Source organism: Grammomys surdaster, unplaced genomic scaffold, assembly GCF_004785775.1.
Source record: "Grammomys surdaster isolate TR1022 unplaced genomic scaffold, NIH_TR_1.0 125807, whole genome shotgun sequence".
NCBI classification, from domain to species: Eukaryota; Metazoa; Chordata; class Mammalia; order Rodentia; family Muridae; genus Grammomys; species Grammomys surdaster.
Window position 1 is genome coordinate 2,181,250 of NW_021620638.1, and position 19,071 is coordinate 2,200,320.

A 19,071-nucleotide genomic window follows, 5' to 3' on the forward strand; every position below is an offset into this window, starting at 1 on the left:
CATAGCACTGTGGCTCAGTGAGAGTGGTGAGGGTACCGTGGTCACATGACATCAGCATAGGTTTGACATGGGTTTTCTTTTTTGGTCTCTACAGCTTGCTTCTCATTAGGGATGGTGGAGTTGGATGGAGACTCCTTCAGTCCTCCTCCAGGATGAACCACCTGCCAGAAGACATGGAGAACACTCTGACGGGGAGCCAGAGCTCACACGCTTCTCTGCGTGACATCCATTCCATCAATCCTGCGCAGCTCATGGCCAGGATTGAGTCCTATGAAGGAAGGGAAAAGAAAGGCATATCTGATGTCAGGAGGACTTTTTGTCTCTTTGTCACCTTTGACCTCTTATTTGTAACATTACTGTGGATAATAGAGTTAAATGTAAGTTGATTTTGCTCTTGACTTCTTGCTTCCAGAAGTAAAAATATTGACATTTTTTCTCATTATTTTTGTGACTATCATCTCTTATTAAATGATACAGTATTACCTGTCTCCATCTGAGACATTAATCTTTTCTTACTTTTAGCGTTAGTGTTTGAAACACACCTGGTAAACTGAAAATTTACTTCTTCTGCGATTTTGAAATTTGAAGTCTTGGTGCTCAGCTTAATAATAGAGAGTTGAAAATACACAGCCACAGCTTGTTGAACAAATTCAGCTATCTGTATTCATAGAACTTCCCTAGGACACAGCTCTGGTCACTGTGCACAGGCTTTTCTTTGGCTCAAATAAATAAGGAAAGCCTGTCTTAAAAAACAAAAATAATTATTTTCTGGTTTTTTTTTTTTATGTTTACCAGCTCTTTTTCTTAAAAACAACAACAACAAAACTGTTAGTGCTGGAGAGACGGCTCAGTAGTTAGGAGTATTGGCTGCTCTTCCAGAGGACCCAGGTTCTATTTTAAGCACCAAAATGATAGTTTACAACCATCTGTAACTCCAGTTCCAGGGGATCTGATGCCCTCTTCTGGCCTCTGAGAGCACCAGGCACACACTGTGCATAGACATACATGCAGGCAGCACACCCATGCACATAAAATAATTTTTAATATTAAATATGTGTGTAAAGTGCTTCTGAAATATGCTTGCTATATTATGTCTACTTTTTAATTTCCTTGTGTCAGAGTTTGCAAAGGAGATTATTTCTTCATATTTTATTGAACAAATTCTAGAATAATTTGGAGAACTTTGCAGTTATGTTGCCTTAAGATTATCTATATTAGTACTATCAAATAGAAATGTATGAAGTTTAACATATTTTAAATTTTCTATATGTACACTAACAAAATTAAAATAACCTGATGCAATTTATTGTAATAATGTGTTTAATTAACCCTGGTATGTGTTGTTTCTCTAAACCTTGGGTCTGGTCGCATGTGTTTCCCACCACCTAGCCTGAGCCCTTCTGGAAGACTCGTCTACACAAACACTTCACCTTTGTTTGTCAGTGGTTCTTTTTATTCCACAGCTACTCTGGCCTCTGGCTTTCAGACTGAAACCGGTTCCTGTCTGTGTTAAGGATATAGTGTTCCCTCTGCATAAAATTATTAATTTCCTATATCCTCTTGTAATTTTGGGATCCTATCATGCTGATATCAGTCTAAATGGCACCATTATTCTGTCACCCTGTCTTGTATCTGTGTCTTGTGATTCATTGTTGTTGCTGTTATCTTTTTATATAATGACAAGCACCTGAAGACAGACATTGTTTTACTTACTGAAGTAATTCCTGTATTGGGAACAATGCCCAGCACTCAGTAGGTTCCCAGCAGATACTTGTGAATGGATGAAGATCTTTGTGGCAGTGGTGAACAGCTTGATTAAGCTAGCGGCAGGTTGGTAGCAAGAACAGAAAGTCAGAAGCTGGTGAAGAAATGCTGCTCCAACTGCCTGACTAGAAGAAAGCTCATCTGAGAGGCATATTCAGGAGACGGTGGCAGACTTGTTGAAAGTTGCTTTGTATCTACCCAGTATTTAAGACTACTCTGTTGATGGAACCCAGAAAAATATAGGCACACACTGCCCCTTACCTGAGGCATTTGGGCTTTGAGGGTGTTAGAATATTTACATAGCAAATTATCTTGGGAAGGAAACCCAATTTAGTGCCATTTATTCATACTTTATTCGTAGTCTGTTGGCCAGTTTACACTGTTTAATGGACTTGAAGTTGAACTGAGTCCCTTCCTAGGAGGTCAGGTGTGGAAGTTTCCATTTGCAGTGATGTGTGTACCTAGAAAGTCTCAGGGTTTTGAAGCAGTTCAGATTTCCGATGTGTGCATATGGGATGCTCAGTCTGATCTAGAAAGATGACTGGGAAGATCTTTTGTTTGAACTGTAGTTAGTCATTTTGAGAACCCCTGAGCCAAAGATTGTGAAACAAGGATATAAAGTACAAGTTTAGGTTGCAGACATAAACTATAAGAATTCTTCTTATGGGCAACAGAGAGTCAAGTTACAGTGCACACACATAGCAAAAGAAGCATTCCCCTGTGGCCAGTGTGCACTCATAAAACAGAAGCAGAGGGAGATGTCTGCTAGAGAACCTTTACCTAAGCTAGTAACCATTGTTTTAATATTTGGGCAACAGCTTTCTGTAGTTTGCAGAGACACAGTATGAGGTTAGGTTGGCTTCTTGCCACTTCTCTTCTGCACTTCACTTGTACAGATCAGTAGCCAAGTATACCTATAGCTGACCATACTCAACACTTGGACCCCTAAACTCACGAGTTGTAAGGCAGAGAGTAATTTTCATGCTTTGCCTCCATTCCTATAGAGCGTGCAAGTCAGTGAAATAGCTAAGACTTCCCTTTCTATGTGACCATTTCTGTTCTAAGTTGAACAGCTATGAAACAATTCTTCATTAATTTCTCCTCTTAGCCAGTTACCTGGTAAATTATATATGTTTGTTAGGATGGGTCCTACTTGATTTTTTTTTTAAGTTTCTTTGCCTAGTTTATCTGTGAAATCCTGAACTTGATCATTTAAGATTAAGTTTGGTAATATGAAAGAACAAACAAAAAATTTATCCTGTCGAATTTTATTGCCCTTGTTTGCTATACTTGTGTTATATACAATTGTAGGTCAAATCTGTTCCTAATTCTTAAACCAAGTAATGTATTTATATCTATTAGAGTGTCAAAATTTTAAATGTCAAGAGCAAATTAAAACAACACTAGCCACATAAAATGTTGCCACACATGTCCTATGTCATAACGGGCCTTGGGGATCAGTGCTCTGAGGTCAGGGTTCCCTGGCCCTTCCAAGAACTCTGTGAAGACAACCCAAACTGATAAGAGGTTTTTATTCCATATTTGAGCATTTGTTGGTTCCAAGGAAGTATGCAGGGAAGCATATAGTGTCTTTCTATATAAATATATATGAATATACACGTGTGTGTGTGTGTGTAAAAGTATGTATATGCTAGTGTTTCATTCCCACTTCTCATTCTGCTGTTTGCTCTCCAGGTGAACGGAGGCATTGAGAACACTCTGAAGAAGGAAGTGATTCACTATGACTACTACTCCTCTTACTTTGATATATTTGTAAGTATTTCTGTATCTTGATTCAGATACAATGAGATGGAAACCAAGAGGCGTGGTCCCTTGAAATAGGCCATAGATGCAGTGCCAGTTTTTCTTCCTTTGGACAGTGAGCATGTTTGTTTTCCCTGAACTACCTGCCCACTCAGTGTTCTCTGGCTCACTAAGAAACTGATGGGTAAGAAAGGGAAAGGTGAAGGAGAGACCAGGAGCCCTCCCCACAAGAGCTCATCCTCTCCCGAGCTGCAGTAGAACTCACTGACAGGTCCTGGTCCTGGAGGAACTGCTGGTCTCTGTCTTTGAGTTTTTGTTTGTTTGCTTGTTTTGTTCGTTCCCCATTTATATTCATAACAAGGACTTGATTTGGAACCTAGGCTTGCAGTTCCACACACCCCATGTGGCAGTCTGGGATCTGAGCCTCTCTGGGCTACCCACAGCCAAAGCAGAAACGTGATAGTATTGAAGCTGCTTTGTTTTCTACATGTTGTACATAACTTTTCTTACTATTTTTCCCTCTCAGCTTTTGGCAGTTTTTCGATTCAAAGTGCTGATACTTGGGTATGCTGTATGCAGATTGCGCCATTGGTGGGCAATAGCGGTGAGTGTGCATCACAGTGGGTCATCTCCCAGGCTGTTGGCAGGCAGCTCACAGCAGGCTGTGCTGAGACAAGACAGGATTTGAACGATCTGTCTTCCCTCACTTTAGTAGACTTAATTTACCAGGTATCTTTCTGCAGTGAAAACAGTTAACTCTGTAACTGGTGTGGTGTGTAGTGTGGGGTCTAGGGGTCCAGGAGTAAGCCCTGGCCTCTCCTCCCCTTGTCCTCCCTCTCATCTTTTAGAAAAGAGTGGAGGGCAGTGCCTCCAATTAAGATGTGTGGAAAAGGCCTTGGTTCATGATTTTGTAGTCCCATGTTTTGGTCTCTGTTTTGATGATAGCCCCTCCCCCTGCCCTTAGTCCCCTCCTGATTGTCTCTGTTAGTTACTTTTCTTTCTCTTTTTATTGGATATTTTATTTATTTACATTTCAGATGTTATCCTCTTCCCCCATTCCCTCCACCCTCACCACCCCCATTAGTTACTTTTCTATTGAACTGATGTTACTTAGCATCTTGAAAGTGGTAGAGTTTATTTGCTCACAGTTTGAGATAGAGTCTGTAGGAAGGGCATCCATGGAGTATGAGGCAGCTGGTCACATGGCACCCACAGTCAGGAAGCAGAGATCAACACTGGTGCCCAGTTTACCTCATTTGTGTTTGGTTCTAGACTCCAGCCCATGGGATGCTGTTGCCAGGATTCAGAGTGGACCTTCTGACCTCCATTAAGCCTCTCTGAAAACATCCTTGCACACGTGCTCAGATGTTTATCAGCTAAGCTGTTATAAACCCCCAACATGTCCACAGTCTTGTTAGCCAACAGTCAAAGAGGGAAAAGCCCTCTTTGTCAAGCTCTTCCTTTTGTTCCTCTGGTTTCTCCAGATGAGTAGACACCTCCCCACCCCCTGCCTAATCTTTTTCCTCGTGTCCAGCAGAGGCTGCACACAGTCTGTTTACTTTCAGTAAATATTAAGAAACTGGATGTTGGAGACAGTGGACTGGCTGCATCATTTTTACCATGTCCTTGATGTCCTGGATGTTGTCCATCCCTTCCTACAGACCTAGCGGTTCAGATAGAGGACAGGAGCAGAGCTTTGCAGCTCCGTGCACTAGAGAGAGCTCAGGAGCAAGTTGAAATCCAGCAGCAGCAGTCTCTGGTTGGGCTGATACAAATAGGAGCAGTGCTACCCTGAGACAGTCATCCAGGGCGACTTGTGTATTGCCTTCCACATGACAAGGTGCAGGTCGGACCTCCTGTCATCCCAAGTCTTGTTTCAAGGATGTAGCTGGCCATTGCAGCAGGCCTTACCCCCGTCTCTGTTGACCTCATCACCTCCTTCTGTTTTGTTTCACCATCACATTCTGCATTTGGGACATTGCATTTCAGAGTCTCTGTGTAGACTCATGTTTGCCAGACTGTCCATCTTGGTATCTGTTATGAGAAAGAGTCACACAGAAGTGTGCACTGAATCACAGTAAAGCACCCACTTTCATTTTCAAATAGAATTCAGTTTAGTTTCATTGGCACCATGTTACATCTCAGTCTAAATAAGGAAAGGTCTGATGTATCAGATCAAGTTTTTTGTTTCAAATTATTTAAATTATTTGTAGGAAAGGTAATCAGCTAAGTCACCTAAGAGCAATTGATGTCAGTCTCTAAAGTAAATTATTGTCTGGTAGTAAGCTTTCTTCTCTCAGCAAATTACCTCGGTGTGAGAGTGTGTGTGCCGATCATGTACTCGGCGTGTTGTGTCCTGCCGGTCACTTTAGTCATTCTGCCATTCCTGCTCTGTAGGCTTTCCCGTGCTCAAGCCTTAGTTGGAAGGTGGGTCACAGTGCTCAGTGTGACGTGATTGCTCTGACTTTCCCAACCCTGGGGAGACAGAGCCCTATCTGCGTGTCACTTGGCCTTTCTTCCATCTATTAGACTTGTACCTTGTGCTGGACACAAGTTTCCTAACATATTAGCCTTCTACAGCATAAGGGGAGTGTCTGTACAGCTACTCAGATTATATGCCTCAGAAACTCCATTTTGCCTGGAATGGGTATGCAGGAAAGTACAAATATTATGGAAAGTAGCAGACTGGGTACAGTCTGCTCAGGCACTGTCTTGGCCCAGCTTTCTTGTTTTGGGTGGGCACTCATAGTGCTAAGTGTCCTATTTGAGGAGTGTTATATTATGTGTCTTACAGTTGACAACAGCAGTGACCAGTGCCTTTCTATTAGCAAAAGTGATCCTCTCAAAGGTATGTGTGGCTCTTCTCCCTGTGCTATCGCTCTCTGCCCTGAGGAAGCCCTCCTTCCCGTGAGAGCTGAGTCGTGGCTGCTTTCCCTCAACACGTCCTGTTCTCTAGCTTTTCTCTCAAGGGGCATTTGGCTATGTGTTGCCCATCATTTCATTCATCCTCGCCTGGATTGAGACGTGGTTCCTGGATTTCAAAGTGTTACCTCAAGAGGCAGAAGAGGAAAACAGTAAGTTTTTTTGGCACAGTCAGCCTGTCAGGCTGCACATTTCACATTGCAGGGAACTGAGGCTGGGGGGGCACATGTTCTTCAGTGGCTATGTCAGAACTGAAAGGTCATAGTGACTCAAAGTGGCTCTTTGTTCTGCTGCTGGACCAGGTGTCCCTTAGACGATATGGCCATTAGTTGGACAGACATAAAAGTAGCCACTGCTTTATTCTCCCTGGGCAGCTTGACCTTTTCTCATAATCCCCAGGTCTGTAAGCATTTATCCAGAACAGAATTGTGTATTTTCAGGAGCAGAGAACATTGAACCAATTCTAAGTGAATGGAAGAAGCTGCTTTAAAGCAGTCAGTAGCTCTGCAAAGTGCTATATCGCTGTATATATAGCAGACTTAGGATGGGCACAAATAGAACAGTTAAGTGTCTGGCACTGAGACCATGGTGGTTCAGAGGAGAACTCAGTGGCTGGCTCAGCAGTCCATTGTCTTCCCTTGAATGACTAAGTGACCTCTGGCACCATTTTCTCCTAGGATCTGATGGAGCTGTTACATGATCTCATGGTATTCAGTGTGCTAGAATGTTAGAGAGGAGGATCCAATGGTCCACTGAGAGGGGTGAAGTTGATTACTGGCCTCGGGTTCTTCTCCATAGGAAACCTTTAGTGGAGATTCTAGGAGAGAAATGGATCATAACTCAGTTTAGAAGGGCATGCTGCTTTAGACGTACCCCTGTTGGACCCTTTCCCAGCATCTGGCTCAATTTGCCCCAACAAGAAGAAAAAAAATCTTGTGATTTATAGAAAATTAAGTATAACTATAGTTCTAAAAGCTACAGGATCAAGAATCACTTGACATGAAGTTTGATTTGAAGAATTTCCTTAACAGAGAAGGCAAACCAAACAAAAGAACTGTAATTCAAGAGTGAATTTACAGAGCACACTAACCAATGATCTTAGATGCTTCTGCCCTTCTGTGTCCTTCCTTCTAGCTGAGAAGGGGCATGTCAAGTTACTGTAGGGAGGCCACCTTTTATTTTATATAAACTCTAAACTCAGTGTTATTGAAAATATCAAGTATTCACTTGACTGAGGTTTGAATAGTTAAGTGATTAAACCAATTTCACAATATCTAATAAAGGTGAGCACAGAGGCTGGAAACCTGGCTCAGTGAGCAAGAGGACCTGTTGCCAAGGCTGACAGCCTAAATGCTGTTCCCAGAATCCACATGGTGGAAAGAGGGGACCAGCTGTCACAGATTGTCTTCTGGTTATATACTGTGACACATGCTTACCCCACACAGGCATGCATACACAAATACATAGACGGTATTTTTTTTTTTTTTAAAGAAGGGAACATTAAGCAAAGCCACCTAGTATCAGAAAAACAAAACAAAACAAAACATATTTTCCTCCCTACATTCTACCATAAGTAGATCTTGACCTATAATGTATACATTGCATAGTGTGTGTGTGTGTTTGTGTGTGTGTGTGTAAAAATGTACCAGTGTGTGTGTGTGTGTGTGTGTGTGTGTGTGTGTGTAAAAACGTACCAGTGGGTACAGTATCACATGTAGAAAAGAGAACAGGAAAGATAGTATTAGGTGCTAAGAGAGGACAATGCAGGTAAAGGACACATGACTCATGAAAGGACATGAAGCTAATTGTTTTTCTAGTTTAAACTGTTTTTTTTTTTTCCTTTTTTGTGGTGGATAAGCATATAAAATTATAATTGATAATGAAAGTGTAAAACCCTAAGTGGAAGCCCCTAGCTTTGGGATGGCTGTGCTAACTGTATAGACTTCATAGAGAGGCACAGAGCTCAGGGCTGGGCACGTGTTTCTCGGTGGCTGTGCTCATCTAGCTGCATGGTATTTTTACTTGTGAGGGTTTTTGTTTTTACAGTAAACTAATTTTTATGTTAATAAATGAATAACATTTCTTGAAATTTAAAGCATCATTTGCCTTCATCGTAGTGGCATGTAGGAAACATACCTGGTATCTGCTGTGTGGGCAGCTACTTGCTGCCACACTTCCTAACTCTGATTGGCTTTAGCAAAAAAGCCTTAAGGACAGATGGTCTTCCTCCTTTATGAGGTCTGTCATTTGTCTATTTTGGTTTTGAAATTGATATTGATGTTTGTAGAGGAGTGAGAATCTTCAGGAGAGCAATCTGATTACTGAGCCCAGGCATAATTGGAAATGATTATTAAAACTGTTTATTTTTTGGTTTTTTGTTTTTCTTTAATCTTCACAAGATTGGTGTGTGGTTTTATTAATGGAATCTTTATTTGATGGTTGAAAGATTTTCAAAGTACCTTGTTTCTCTTAATAGTTTATTTGATGTATTGGAATGTCATTTTTATAACAGTTAATCTTGCCAGGAAGCTACCAGGAGGGTAATGTGGTTCTTAGCTTCTGTTTTCTTCTCTCCCAGGACTCCTGCTAGTTCAGGATGCATCGGAGAGGGCAGCTCTCATCCCTGCAGGGCTCTCTGATGGTCAGTTTTACTCCCCTCCTGAGTCTGAAGCAGGTAAGCCATCACTGACCATCTGTGTGTTAGTTCATTTTGAAGCCCCCTCAATTTATTCCCTCTCAGGCCCTGTCTATTTCCCAGTCTGTTTCACAGACCTTGAGCATGCCATGATGTAAAACTAAGTAAGGGAGTTTCCCAGGAGACCAGTGCTGACAGATAGCAGCAGCAATGGGTGTGACCAAAACGCCCAAGGATCTAGAATATTCATTTCCAAAGAAAATGTGCAGAGAGCCAGTTCTGTGGGGAAAGTGTACCAACATCAATAACCTCTGGGAAAAATACAAACAGAACCATACTAAGCCACCACTGTATTGTGTTAACGTAGGGATTCCTTATAAAGATCCCCTACACATGGAACGCATCAAACCACATACACAACAGTTGAGAGGGCAAAGTGGTGTAGCTCCTGTAGAAAACAGCTTGGTGCTTCCTAACAAAATTCAGTATAGAATGATGATGCCACTCCACACTTGTTTACCTGGCTATTTGTCCAAGAGAAAGGAAGACAAACTCAAGACACAGTGAGCCCCTGTAATCCTAGCAGCATGGTGTGTGGTAGCTATCAGCAGGTGACAGAATGTGACACATGCATCCAGGGGAATATACTAGAGCCTTAAAATGGAGCTAAATCCGGACTCATTACTTCTGTGAACCTTGAACAGAATGCATGAGATAAAATAAGCCAGGTGTATGTAAAAAATAACACTTGCAGGACTTTGTTCATCAAGGTACCAGTGAGGTCAAATCCCAAGAGTCAGTAGAATAGTGGTTGCCCAGGATGGAGGAAGGTGTATAGAAGTGTTAATGGTTTCACAGTACTGTGGGCTTTAGAGCCACTGCATGAAAACACTTCAAAATGGTTAAATGCTATAGTAGGCGAGGTTAAAAAAATGTGTAAAATACTTGATTTTATTTACATGTATTTTCATACACTATATCAAATATTTTAAGTTGTTAGGACTTTACAGGTACCAGGCAAGTAAGGGACACTGGGGCTCGTTCACATCAGACAGCCAGTCTGTAAGATGAGCTTATTGTTCCAAGAGAGAAAGTCAGACACAGCACAAGTACACCAGCATCTCATAGTAAATGCTGGTTCTGGGGCACACTGCTGGCTCCTGTGAGAGTCTGTGCTCATAGCTGCTGCTTACAGCTTCCTGTCTGTGGAAGTGCCTGAGTGGCCGGGTCAGTGCTCTGCTCAAGGCCCTCAGTGACCTGGCCAAATCACCTCTTTTAAGACTGGCAAGCTCTTCTCTCGCACAGATTCTCGTACTGCTGACCGGGAGCAGCGCTGCCTGCCAGCAGACTGGTGCTGTCTAAAGATGGGGCTGCCTTGCTTGCCTTGTGTCCCAGCACCCAAACTAATATCTGGCACATGATAGATTTCTGTGGGTGGATTAAAGCACAGAAGGAGATTCAAGGAAGTGAACTTAGGAGTGTTATCTTCTTTTTCTTAAGAAGGAGCAACTCAAAATTTAGAATGGGAATTCAGAAATCAGCACATCTCAGTGGATGTTGGCTGGAAATAGACCCTGCTTTGTGCACAGAGCTTACCGATGAGTCTAACGCTAACCTGCCTGCTCACTCCGAGCACAGAGGAGGAAGGCGTAGGCCTCTCAGGGTGACTGGAGTGGAGGTGCTGACTGGGCACAGTGGAACTCAGTGGGATCTTAGGTCGGGACAGTTCTTTACCTGCATGGGAAGTCTGGTTTGAAGCACAGACTAGTTTGGGACTGAAGGTGTGTAGTATAGAAGTGTAGCACCTGTCTGACAGATGTAAGCCTTGGGTTTGATCCCAGTGCAGTGGACAGTTAGATGGATAGATGAATGCCTCAAACTGTATAATACTTACTTATTCTGGGCAAGTCAAAATAAAGGGACTGCTTTGCCTGTGAGCAGCCTTCCTTCATCCCTCAGAAGGGCTCTCAATTAGGTGGTTACCCTTTGTACCAGGAATATTTAATGCATTAAAACCCATTCCATGAGTTATTGATTAATGGATATTTTAAGCTTTTTGGAAGTATATTTAACTTTACATTCTACAAATACATACATCTTTTGTGAATGAAAATTAAATGAAGTAATTTTTCCCCAAGCTTTCCAGGGTGGATGCGGGGCAATCCATCTGTGATGTCTACCACCTAGTGGTCATTTAGGGAATTACCACTAGGTTATAGCTGGTGGTAGTTTTAGGCCATCTTACTATATCAGTGGCCACTGTGCCTGTACATGTCATGCTAAGGTGACTATTCCTCTGCTTCCTATCTTGATGCTTTGTCTCCTGGACATGTACTAGTAACAGTCATGCCGTGTGGTTTCTGCATACAGCTGCTCTTTTTGCAGACGTCAGTTCTTGTCCCCTTATGGTGTGACACTGCACCGTTTGTCAGTCTTTGGTGCCTCAGACTGCAGCTTGGGCTGGTAATAAGTAATCCAGCCATGAACAGCCACTTACATGTTTGGAAATTTACTACTTTTCTTGGATGCATTTGTAAAAGACTTGATATACCATTTGGTAAATGCCTCTTGACCTTTTCATAAGCTGCTCTTCGCAGTTCTCTGCTCTGCACGTACTTCAGGCAGTGAGTATTGGCCCTATTGTTATGACTCCTTGCCAACGCTGTTTGCTGTTTGCACACGTTTGCTTTTGGTAGGCTAACAGAGGTGCTCGCTGCCCTTAACTTGCATGTCCCCACATGCTGGCATCTCTGCCGCATCCCTGCTCCACGTCCCTTATGTCTTTTTACTTTATATTTAATTCACATTTCAATTAGATTCTATAATAATTCCATACATTTATATAACACAATCTGCTCCACCCCTCCCGCCTTGGCTATCCCCCTCTCCTCTCTACAGATCCCCCTCTCACTCTCATGTCTTCTTGTTTGGTTGGTTGTCTACTGGGTTTAACCAGAGTCCTTGTGAGCATAGGTGACGCTATCCATTGGAGCATGGGGAACTCACCAGTGACCACACTACTGAAGACAGTGGCTACCCCTTCCCCAGTAGCCACCAGTATTCAGTAGCTCCCCAGGGAGAAGCAGGGTCTGCATGACTCCCCAACTGGCATTCATGATTGATTATTGATCTTCCCAGTCTTGTGTAGGCAGTTACAGCTTCTGAGGTTCATTAGTGTATGTCCAGATCATGTCCATGAGATAGTGAGTGGTTCACACCACCTTCCCTGTCCTGGTTCTGCAGCCTCTGCTGTTTCCCCGTGTAATCTCTGAGCCTTGGAGGAGATGTAGATGTTCCCATTAGGACTGAGCACACAGTACTCTTATTCTTAGCACTCAAGCAGCCAGGACATTCTGTGACCAAGGCTGGAGCCTCAGGCCAACGTCTTCAAGCCCACTTCAGGGGGTGCCTGTCCTGTGGTCTTCTCCTGTGTTGTGTCTTAATGTCAATTAAGCCTAACTTATGGATCTGCTCTATTTTGATGATAGTGTATTAGCGGTCATAACTAGGATCTCTGAACCTTCTGTCATAAAGGAATTTGCCTGTGCATTTTATCTAGAAGTTTCAATCAAGATTAGGGTATTTGTTTGTTTCGTTTTGCATTTTTTGGGATTGTAGTATATTTTAATTACTTTTTATATATAAAAGAAATATACTACATGCATATTCTCTTGATGTCCCCTATCTGTCCATTTGTCTTCGAAACAATTATCAAAACAGTGGCTCTCCACTGACCCACTTGACATATTTGCTAAAAGTCATTTGCTGTGAGTGTGCCAAGCCAGTGGTTTCTTTGATTCCCTTCAGATTGCATTTAGCAAAATCTTTTTCTACTTCGTAAAAATGTCCCTTACTTTACTTAGTTGACTTGAGTCCTTTCTTATGATCTGATACAGGCCTTTAAAGCTATAGTTTATTTTAGACCTTGCTTTGCTGGTATGCATGCATTTTGACCTGCTATAGTGTTAACTGTTTATCAGCAGATTTGTGATGTGGCCCTTGGGGTAGATTCTTATTCCCATTCCTACAACTATTAGGTATATGGGTTGATGGCTCTCAACAACCCCAGGAGCATCTGGCCAGTATTTCTTCAAATGTCCTCCTGACCCCCAACCTCCCCATGCACATTTTGGTTTGCCTGATTTGAGCTGGCCAGCGTCTGTCTGTGTACCATGCCCTCTGGTCGTTCTCTGCTGTGCAGATTGGATGCTCTAGTGAAGCGAGGGCTCCTGCTGCCCATCTCGCTTTCCCCATCCTCTCATAGCCACTCCTGACTGTTCTCCCACTCCAGGACTTGTGTTTCAGTCTCTGCCCCTTTTTAAGGTTACTGCATCTTGACAATTTCTGGCTGTTTTTTTTCTCTTGCCTCTCTTTCTTAAATTGATTGTACATATCCTTTGAGTGTATTTATTGCTGCTTTGATGTTTCCTGATTGAACATTTTCCTGGAGACTCGCAGATGGTTGGTTTTGACTCTTCTTTTATCTCTCAGGATGACTGTTAACACATTGTGTTATTTTTCTTTTAAACAATGCTGCATTTTGTTGAATGTATAGTGAAGCAGTTCTGGATTAGGATTGTTTTTTCTCTCAAAAGGGCACTGTTGTTAACTTAGTAAATTAATCATGAAGTACACTCTGTATAGAACAGTGCTACTTCCTTTTTCTGTGTTTTATCCTTCTCCTTCTCATCCTCATCCTCTTCTTCCTCTTCCTCCTCTTCTTCCTCCTCCTCCTTCTCCTCCTCAACTTCTTCTTTGAAAAACTTTCCTAAGTTTTAAGAAGATTTGTATTCCTAGAAGACTTCCTATATGTATAAGATGGAAATATACTCCCCTTCCTCTAGGTCCCTGTGCACATCTGCCTCCAGCTTTGTGTTGTCTTTTAACTTTAATCTATTAAGTGCAATTAGTGCTGCCTGTATGTGCATGGGTGTTATGGGGTGGGGTAATCCATTGGGGCTTGGACAGCCTGCCAGTCACCACCCCCTAAAAGAAAAGTAACTCTCCCTCCCTTGGCAGTCATCAGCTGCCAAAAGCTCCTTAACTAGGATGGGCCCTTAAGTGCCCTTCCACCTTCCACACTGGATGTTTAGCCTCCTTGATCTTGGGCAGCTATGTAACCACAGCTGCTCTGCATTCATGTGTATGAAGCGTCGTGCCCAGTGGACAGAGTTTCACAGCATTCCTCCACGTCCTCGCTCTTACATTCTTGCTTTGCTTTCTAAACCTCACTTCCCAGAGGTCTCTGGACTCTGCCATGTTTAGTGGTATCTAGTGACTAGACTCTCCACCATTCGTTCCTTGTACTGTGCTTGTTCTCTGCTTCATAAGACAAACGTGCACTCCAGAGCACATTATCTTCCGGTCTCTGCATCCTCTGAGAGTGGCCGCCTCCTTATTTATACCTTGTCTTCTTACTCTCCTGAAATCCTTCCCTGATCATGAGAGTGCTACATACTTAGATAAAAATATGCAAAGCTGGCCTGAGGAGCAATATCAGCTCATGGTGTTTTCTTCTACTTGTGTGTGTAATTTCACAGCCTGGTCCTTGTATTTGCTATAGTAAAAGCAGGATTCAGTTTATGAAGTTCTGAGTTAAAAATTAGTTTCCTTCATTTTGCTGTGGACATTTTGAAATTTTCAAAGATATGTAAGTATTGTGTTATATGGTTATTTTCTATTATTTCTCCATATATATATATATATATATATATATATATATATATATACACACACACACACACACACACACACACATATGACACATATGTGAATATATATATATTTGGGTTTTTAATTTTGTCATATGTAAGCTTAGACTGTGCAGACTTTTTATTTAACTATGAGTTTGCTTTTGCAATAATTTCTGTTATTATAGATTATATAAAAATTAATTTTAAGTGAGTGCAAGTTATTTTACAGAAATGTAACTCAAAGAATATATAACTCAGACTGGTAGCTCAGATTTCTGATCTTTAGAGGAAAAAGTCTTTGATGATAATTAGTAGTTTTTATTTAGTAAAGATACTAAGGATGGAATTTCAGAACTAGACAAAGCTTGCTCAATTGTAGAAAAACCTAAAGCTGAAAATCAGGGAGCTTCTCAGTGATCCCAGGGGCACTTGACCATCCGGCAACACCTTCCATGAGCATTAGGAATCATTACTGTGCTCAGTTCAACCTGTGCCATGGATTTTAAAATCATCTTGATTAAATGTAGTTTATACTTAATGTACACACAGTGGGACTGGGAAGATGGTTCAATGGCTAAGAACGCTGGTTGGCATTCCAGAGTACCTAATTCAATTCCAGGCACCAGTATGAGAGCTCACAATAGTCCATAACTCTAGTTCTAGAGACCTGTGTTCAAGCATGCATCTACTACACAGCCATATGCAGACAAAACACCTATACATATATTTAACAGTTTAAAACACACCAGCAAGTCTTAACAAAGAGGGAGATGAAGCATAGGAACCGATAATAATTCTTGATGTGTGAATACCTTTGACTAGTATGTAAGTGAGTCCATTCATCAACCTAGTCCAAGGTCAAAGTGGTGCTTGAAGTTTCTCCTACAGAACCTTAGGTCAAACTTCAAAATGACAGTTTATTGATATGTTTCTTTTTTATATCTACATTATATTTTATATCTACATTTCAGTAAAGAAGTTTGTAATATTCACACAATGAAACCCTGGCTTTTCTTTTTTTTCCCACCTCATAGGATCTGAAGAAGAAGCTGAGGAGAAACAGGACAGTGAGAAACCGCTTTTAGAACTATGAGTTCTGCTCTGTGAAGTGAGTGTTAATAAATGAAATTGTACCAACAAAGTGTTGAAGTGTGTCACAGAGTGTGCAGCCAGCCAGAGCCAGATTTGTCCTGCTTATGTGTATGTGTGTGTGTAAGAACAATTCAGGTTGAGGCCTTCATATTGTATATGGGTTGTAAATATGTACCCTGAAAGATCCCTCAGAGGCCCACATTTCTAAGAAAATACGGATTAACTTAGCCAGATTGTCAGTGGCCAGTTGTTGGCTTAATTTCAAACACGCTCCTAACGTGTCTTACAGTCAGCGATGCTGAGGTAAGGGATCGATGGTACCTCCCTGTTACACTTGTGGATGGAGAGGGTGGGTGAGAGACTTGTCTGAGACGGCACAGCATAAAGTGGGGAACTGAGCTCAGATCCACCAGTCATACCCCAGGGACTTCTGCAGCTCCCCATAGGGATTTGTCTCAAGGGCGTTGGCACGTCTCATAGGAAAGCTTCCTCATGTAGGAACAGTAAGTAGCAAGCAGAGGGCAGCAGTGCTTCTGGACATAACCACTGGGGAACAGGCTATCAGACTGTGGCTCACAAAACAAGGGAAGGCAGATGGGCTGCTGGCCCAGTCAGTGCCACAGCAGATGAGCCCCGTTCGTGTCTGTGACACTGTCAGCACACAGCACAGCACAGCAAAGCAGCTGGACACACAAGAGGCAAAACTGTCAGCATGAAATAATCAGGTTTTATGTTAAACTCTTTAAAATTAAGCCATATGTTGTCATGTTAGTGTCGTTTATGAATCTCTGTCATAGCCTGCCTGCAATACAGAGTTAGGAAAATGGCAGCAACACAGCACTTGGCCTCTGGCCACAACTCACTGTCTTCACTCTTTCTCTAAGTGTGAAGAACCCTCACAGCGAGTCATCCAAGGAAGACAGCTGAAGTGGTGGATCTGCTCACTGCTGGATGCTGATGAGCTAGTGAGTTTATTTATGGTGATACCTCATGGACATTGCTCCACCTCCACTCACATCATCCCTGCCTGTGGCCTTCGGGTCACGCTGTGGTCCTTCCTCTAGTCTGTGAGTTTCGGTCTGACCTGATAATGATAACTCCGTCTTGTGCTGCATCTGAATCAAAAGACTGCTTAATATATTGAAATAACATTTTGTAGTAAGTGAAATACCTTTTTATTTCAATTTTCAGAATGTATTTTTTTTGTTTCATGTCTCAGATTTCTTTTGTATTTCTTTTTTAACTCCTTACATTTCACTTGTGTTTTTAAACTCATGCACATGTGCTCTTTATACAGTTTTAAAATAATAAATCCAACATATCAAAATGACTACTGTGTTTTGTCTATATTACATGTTTGTCCAGGAGTGATGGGTTACAAAAGGAAGAGGGTATGCCCTAGGGACACAGGTGTATTGGCCTGTGTTTTGTATGACTCTCTTGGGACTTCTTGTTCTGAGGTAGGATCTGATGTTCTGCAAACAAACAACCAGCAAAGGCTGTGGATGCTTTTGCTGCCACTTTTCCTGGATGTTTACATCATTAGGATTAATATCAACTAATTAATGCCGTCACGTGTTTTTACAGTCACTTTTCCAAATTCACTTTCAGCTTCCCAGAGGGTAGACTGTGAGGCTCCACCATTGGTTGTGTCATGCTAGAAAGGTTCACTTCATGCAGCAGCAATGCTTCACACTTGGGTGGAAACAGGCCCTGCACAGATCCAGTCCTGCTTATACACTGTTTCCAGAATATGCCTACCTCAGCACGGTTACAAGGAGTCTAGCAGGGAGGCCGGGGTGCAACCAAGAAAGACTGCTCATAGTAAGGGAAAGTAGAGGGAACTCTCCAGGTCTGTTCTTGGGACAGGACCTCAGCACTCTTTCTCAGTGGTGTTCTTTCTCAGCACTGACATCTGGCTAGGCTTCAAGTACATGAAATTGTCACTGAAATGTCACCCTCTTTGCACTGAGTTAAAAAAAAAAGTTAAAAATATCAGCATCTGATTCTAGCTGAAACAACTGAGAACCAAGTGTCCACCTCAGGGAGTGTGACTCTTCAGTTTGACTGCCACCCCCCAACATAAAGCTAATTTTTTTTTCTATTAGCCATGACCGTTTGAAGCAGAGCAGAGCTGGCTGTGGTTTAACTGCTCTTATTTTCTCTTCTAACACCCTAGCTACCCTTTGTGTTGCCCCAATGAGTAGTGGTGGGTTTGGCTTTGAGCATTTTCCAGGAAGCAACCACATTGACCAAGGAGGTAAACAAAAGATGTTGAGAAAAAAAAAAGCCACCAAGCATAGCAGCACCATCCTGCACACCATTAACCTCCGGTGTCCCTTCCTCCCCTGCAACTGGCACTCTACTGGTGAGACCTGGGAGCCCAGCTGGACTCTGGAAGGAGGATGCTGAGATGTCTGACCACAGGAGATGCTGCCTGTATCCTAGCTAGTCATGACCTCACAAAGCTGCTGCTTCTGGTTGTCAGTTCCCTGTCAGTATTTGCCACTGCAGAAAGATTTCCATGTCTGGAAAGCTGGGCCAGGAACTTAGACTGAAGCAGTCTGATCAACTCAGGACCATCAAGGAGTTATCTCCGAGTCTTTTTCATGAGTTGTTCCAAAATGTAGCTCTGCTTGCTTTCCATAGAACCTGCTTTTTAGACTGAGACTGATTGTAAACAACCTTCCCAGTGTAAAAGTTAAATAGTACTGATTCAAATGTAGTTCTAACTTCATAAGTGCCCATTAAAAAAGATATGTCACAAATACTGAACTCTCATCCAGCTACCACATGAAGACCGTTTGGCTTACTATCCCTGCTTACAGAAATGTACTAAGAGATGCCATGTTTGCTGGTATTACTGCACAGTTGAAAATGGGGAAGAACATGAATAGACACATGTAAACAGACATAAAACAGGCATCAAACTGATGAGATGTTTATTTTCAGAAAAAATAAATTGGTATCATCATAAGATCCTGTTTTATACTTGAAAGGTTAGCCTAGCATTGAAGTTTGACAGGCCTCTTCCAGGTGTTCGAATACACTTGGGCTGCAGAAAGTTGGGCTTTCTGAAGGGGATTTGGCATCTCTTCTCTGTATCACTAGAGAACATGAATAAGATACTTAGTCTGTTATTGTACATATGTGCAAGTGTCCATGTTCACACAGAGGCAAGCCCAGGTGTTGACTTTCAAG

General features: G+C 42.2%; 1 protein-coding gene across 2 annotated transcripts in view; it reads left to right on the forward strand.

The window, feature by feature from the left end:
- Stard3nl (STARD3 N-terminal like) overlaps positions 1-17,200 on the forward strand; it is a 35,171-nt gene extending 17,971 nt beyond the window's left edge. For both annotated transcript variants that reach the window (XM_028789262.1, XM_028789263.1), the window contains exons 2-9: positions 95-377; positions 3,460-3,537; positions 4,055-4,132; positions 6,323-6,376; positions 6,485-6,602; positions 9,029-9,124; positions 15,813-15,886; positions 16,755-17,200. In XM_028789262.1, the coding sequence (XP_028645095.1) occupies positions 153-377; positions 3,460-3,537; positions 4,055-4,132; positions 6,323-6,376; positions 6,485-6,602; positions 9,029-9,124; positions 15,813-15,871 (708 nt within the window). In that variant the 5' untranslated portion in view covers positions 95-152 and the 3' untranslated portion in view covers positions 15,872-15,886; positions 16,755-17,200. The remainder of the gene's footprint in view (positions 1-94; positions 378-3,459; positions 3,538-4,054; positions 4,133-6,322; positions 6,377-6,484; positions 6,603-9,028; positions 9,125-15,812; positions 15,887-16,754) is intronic.
- Positions 17,201-19,071: the final 1,871 nt, after the last annotated feature.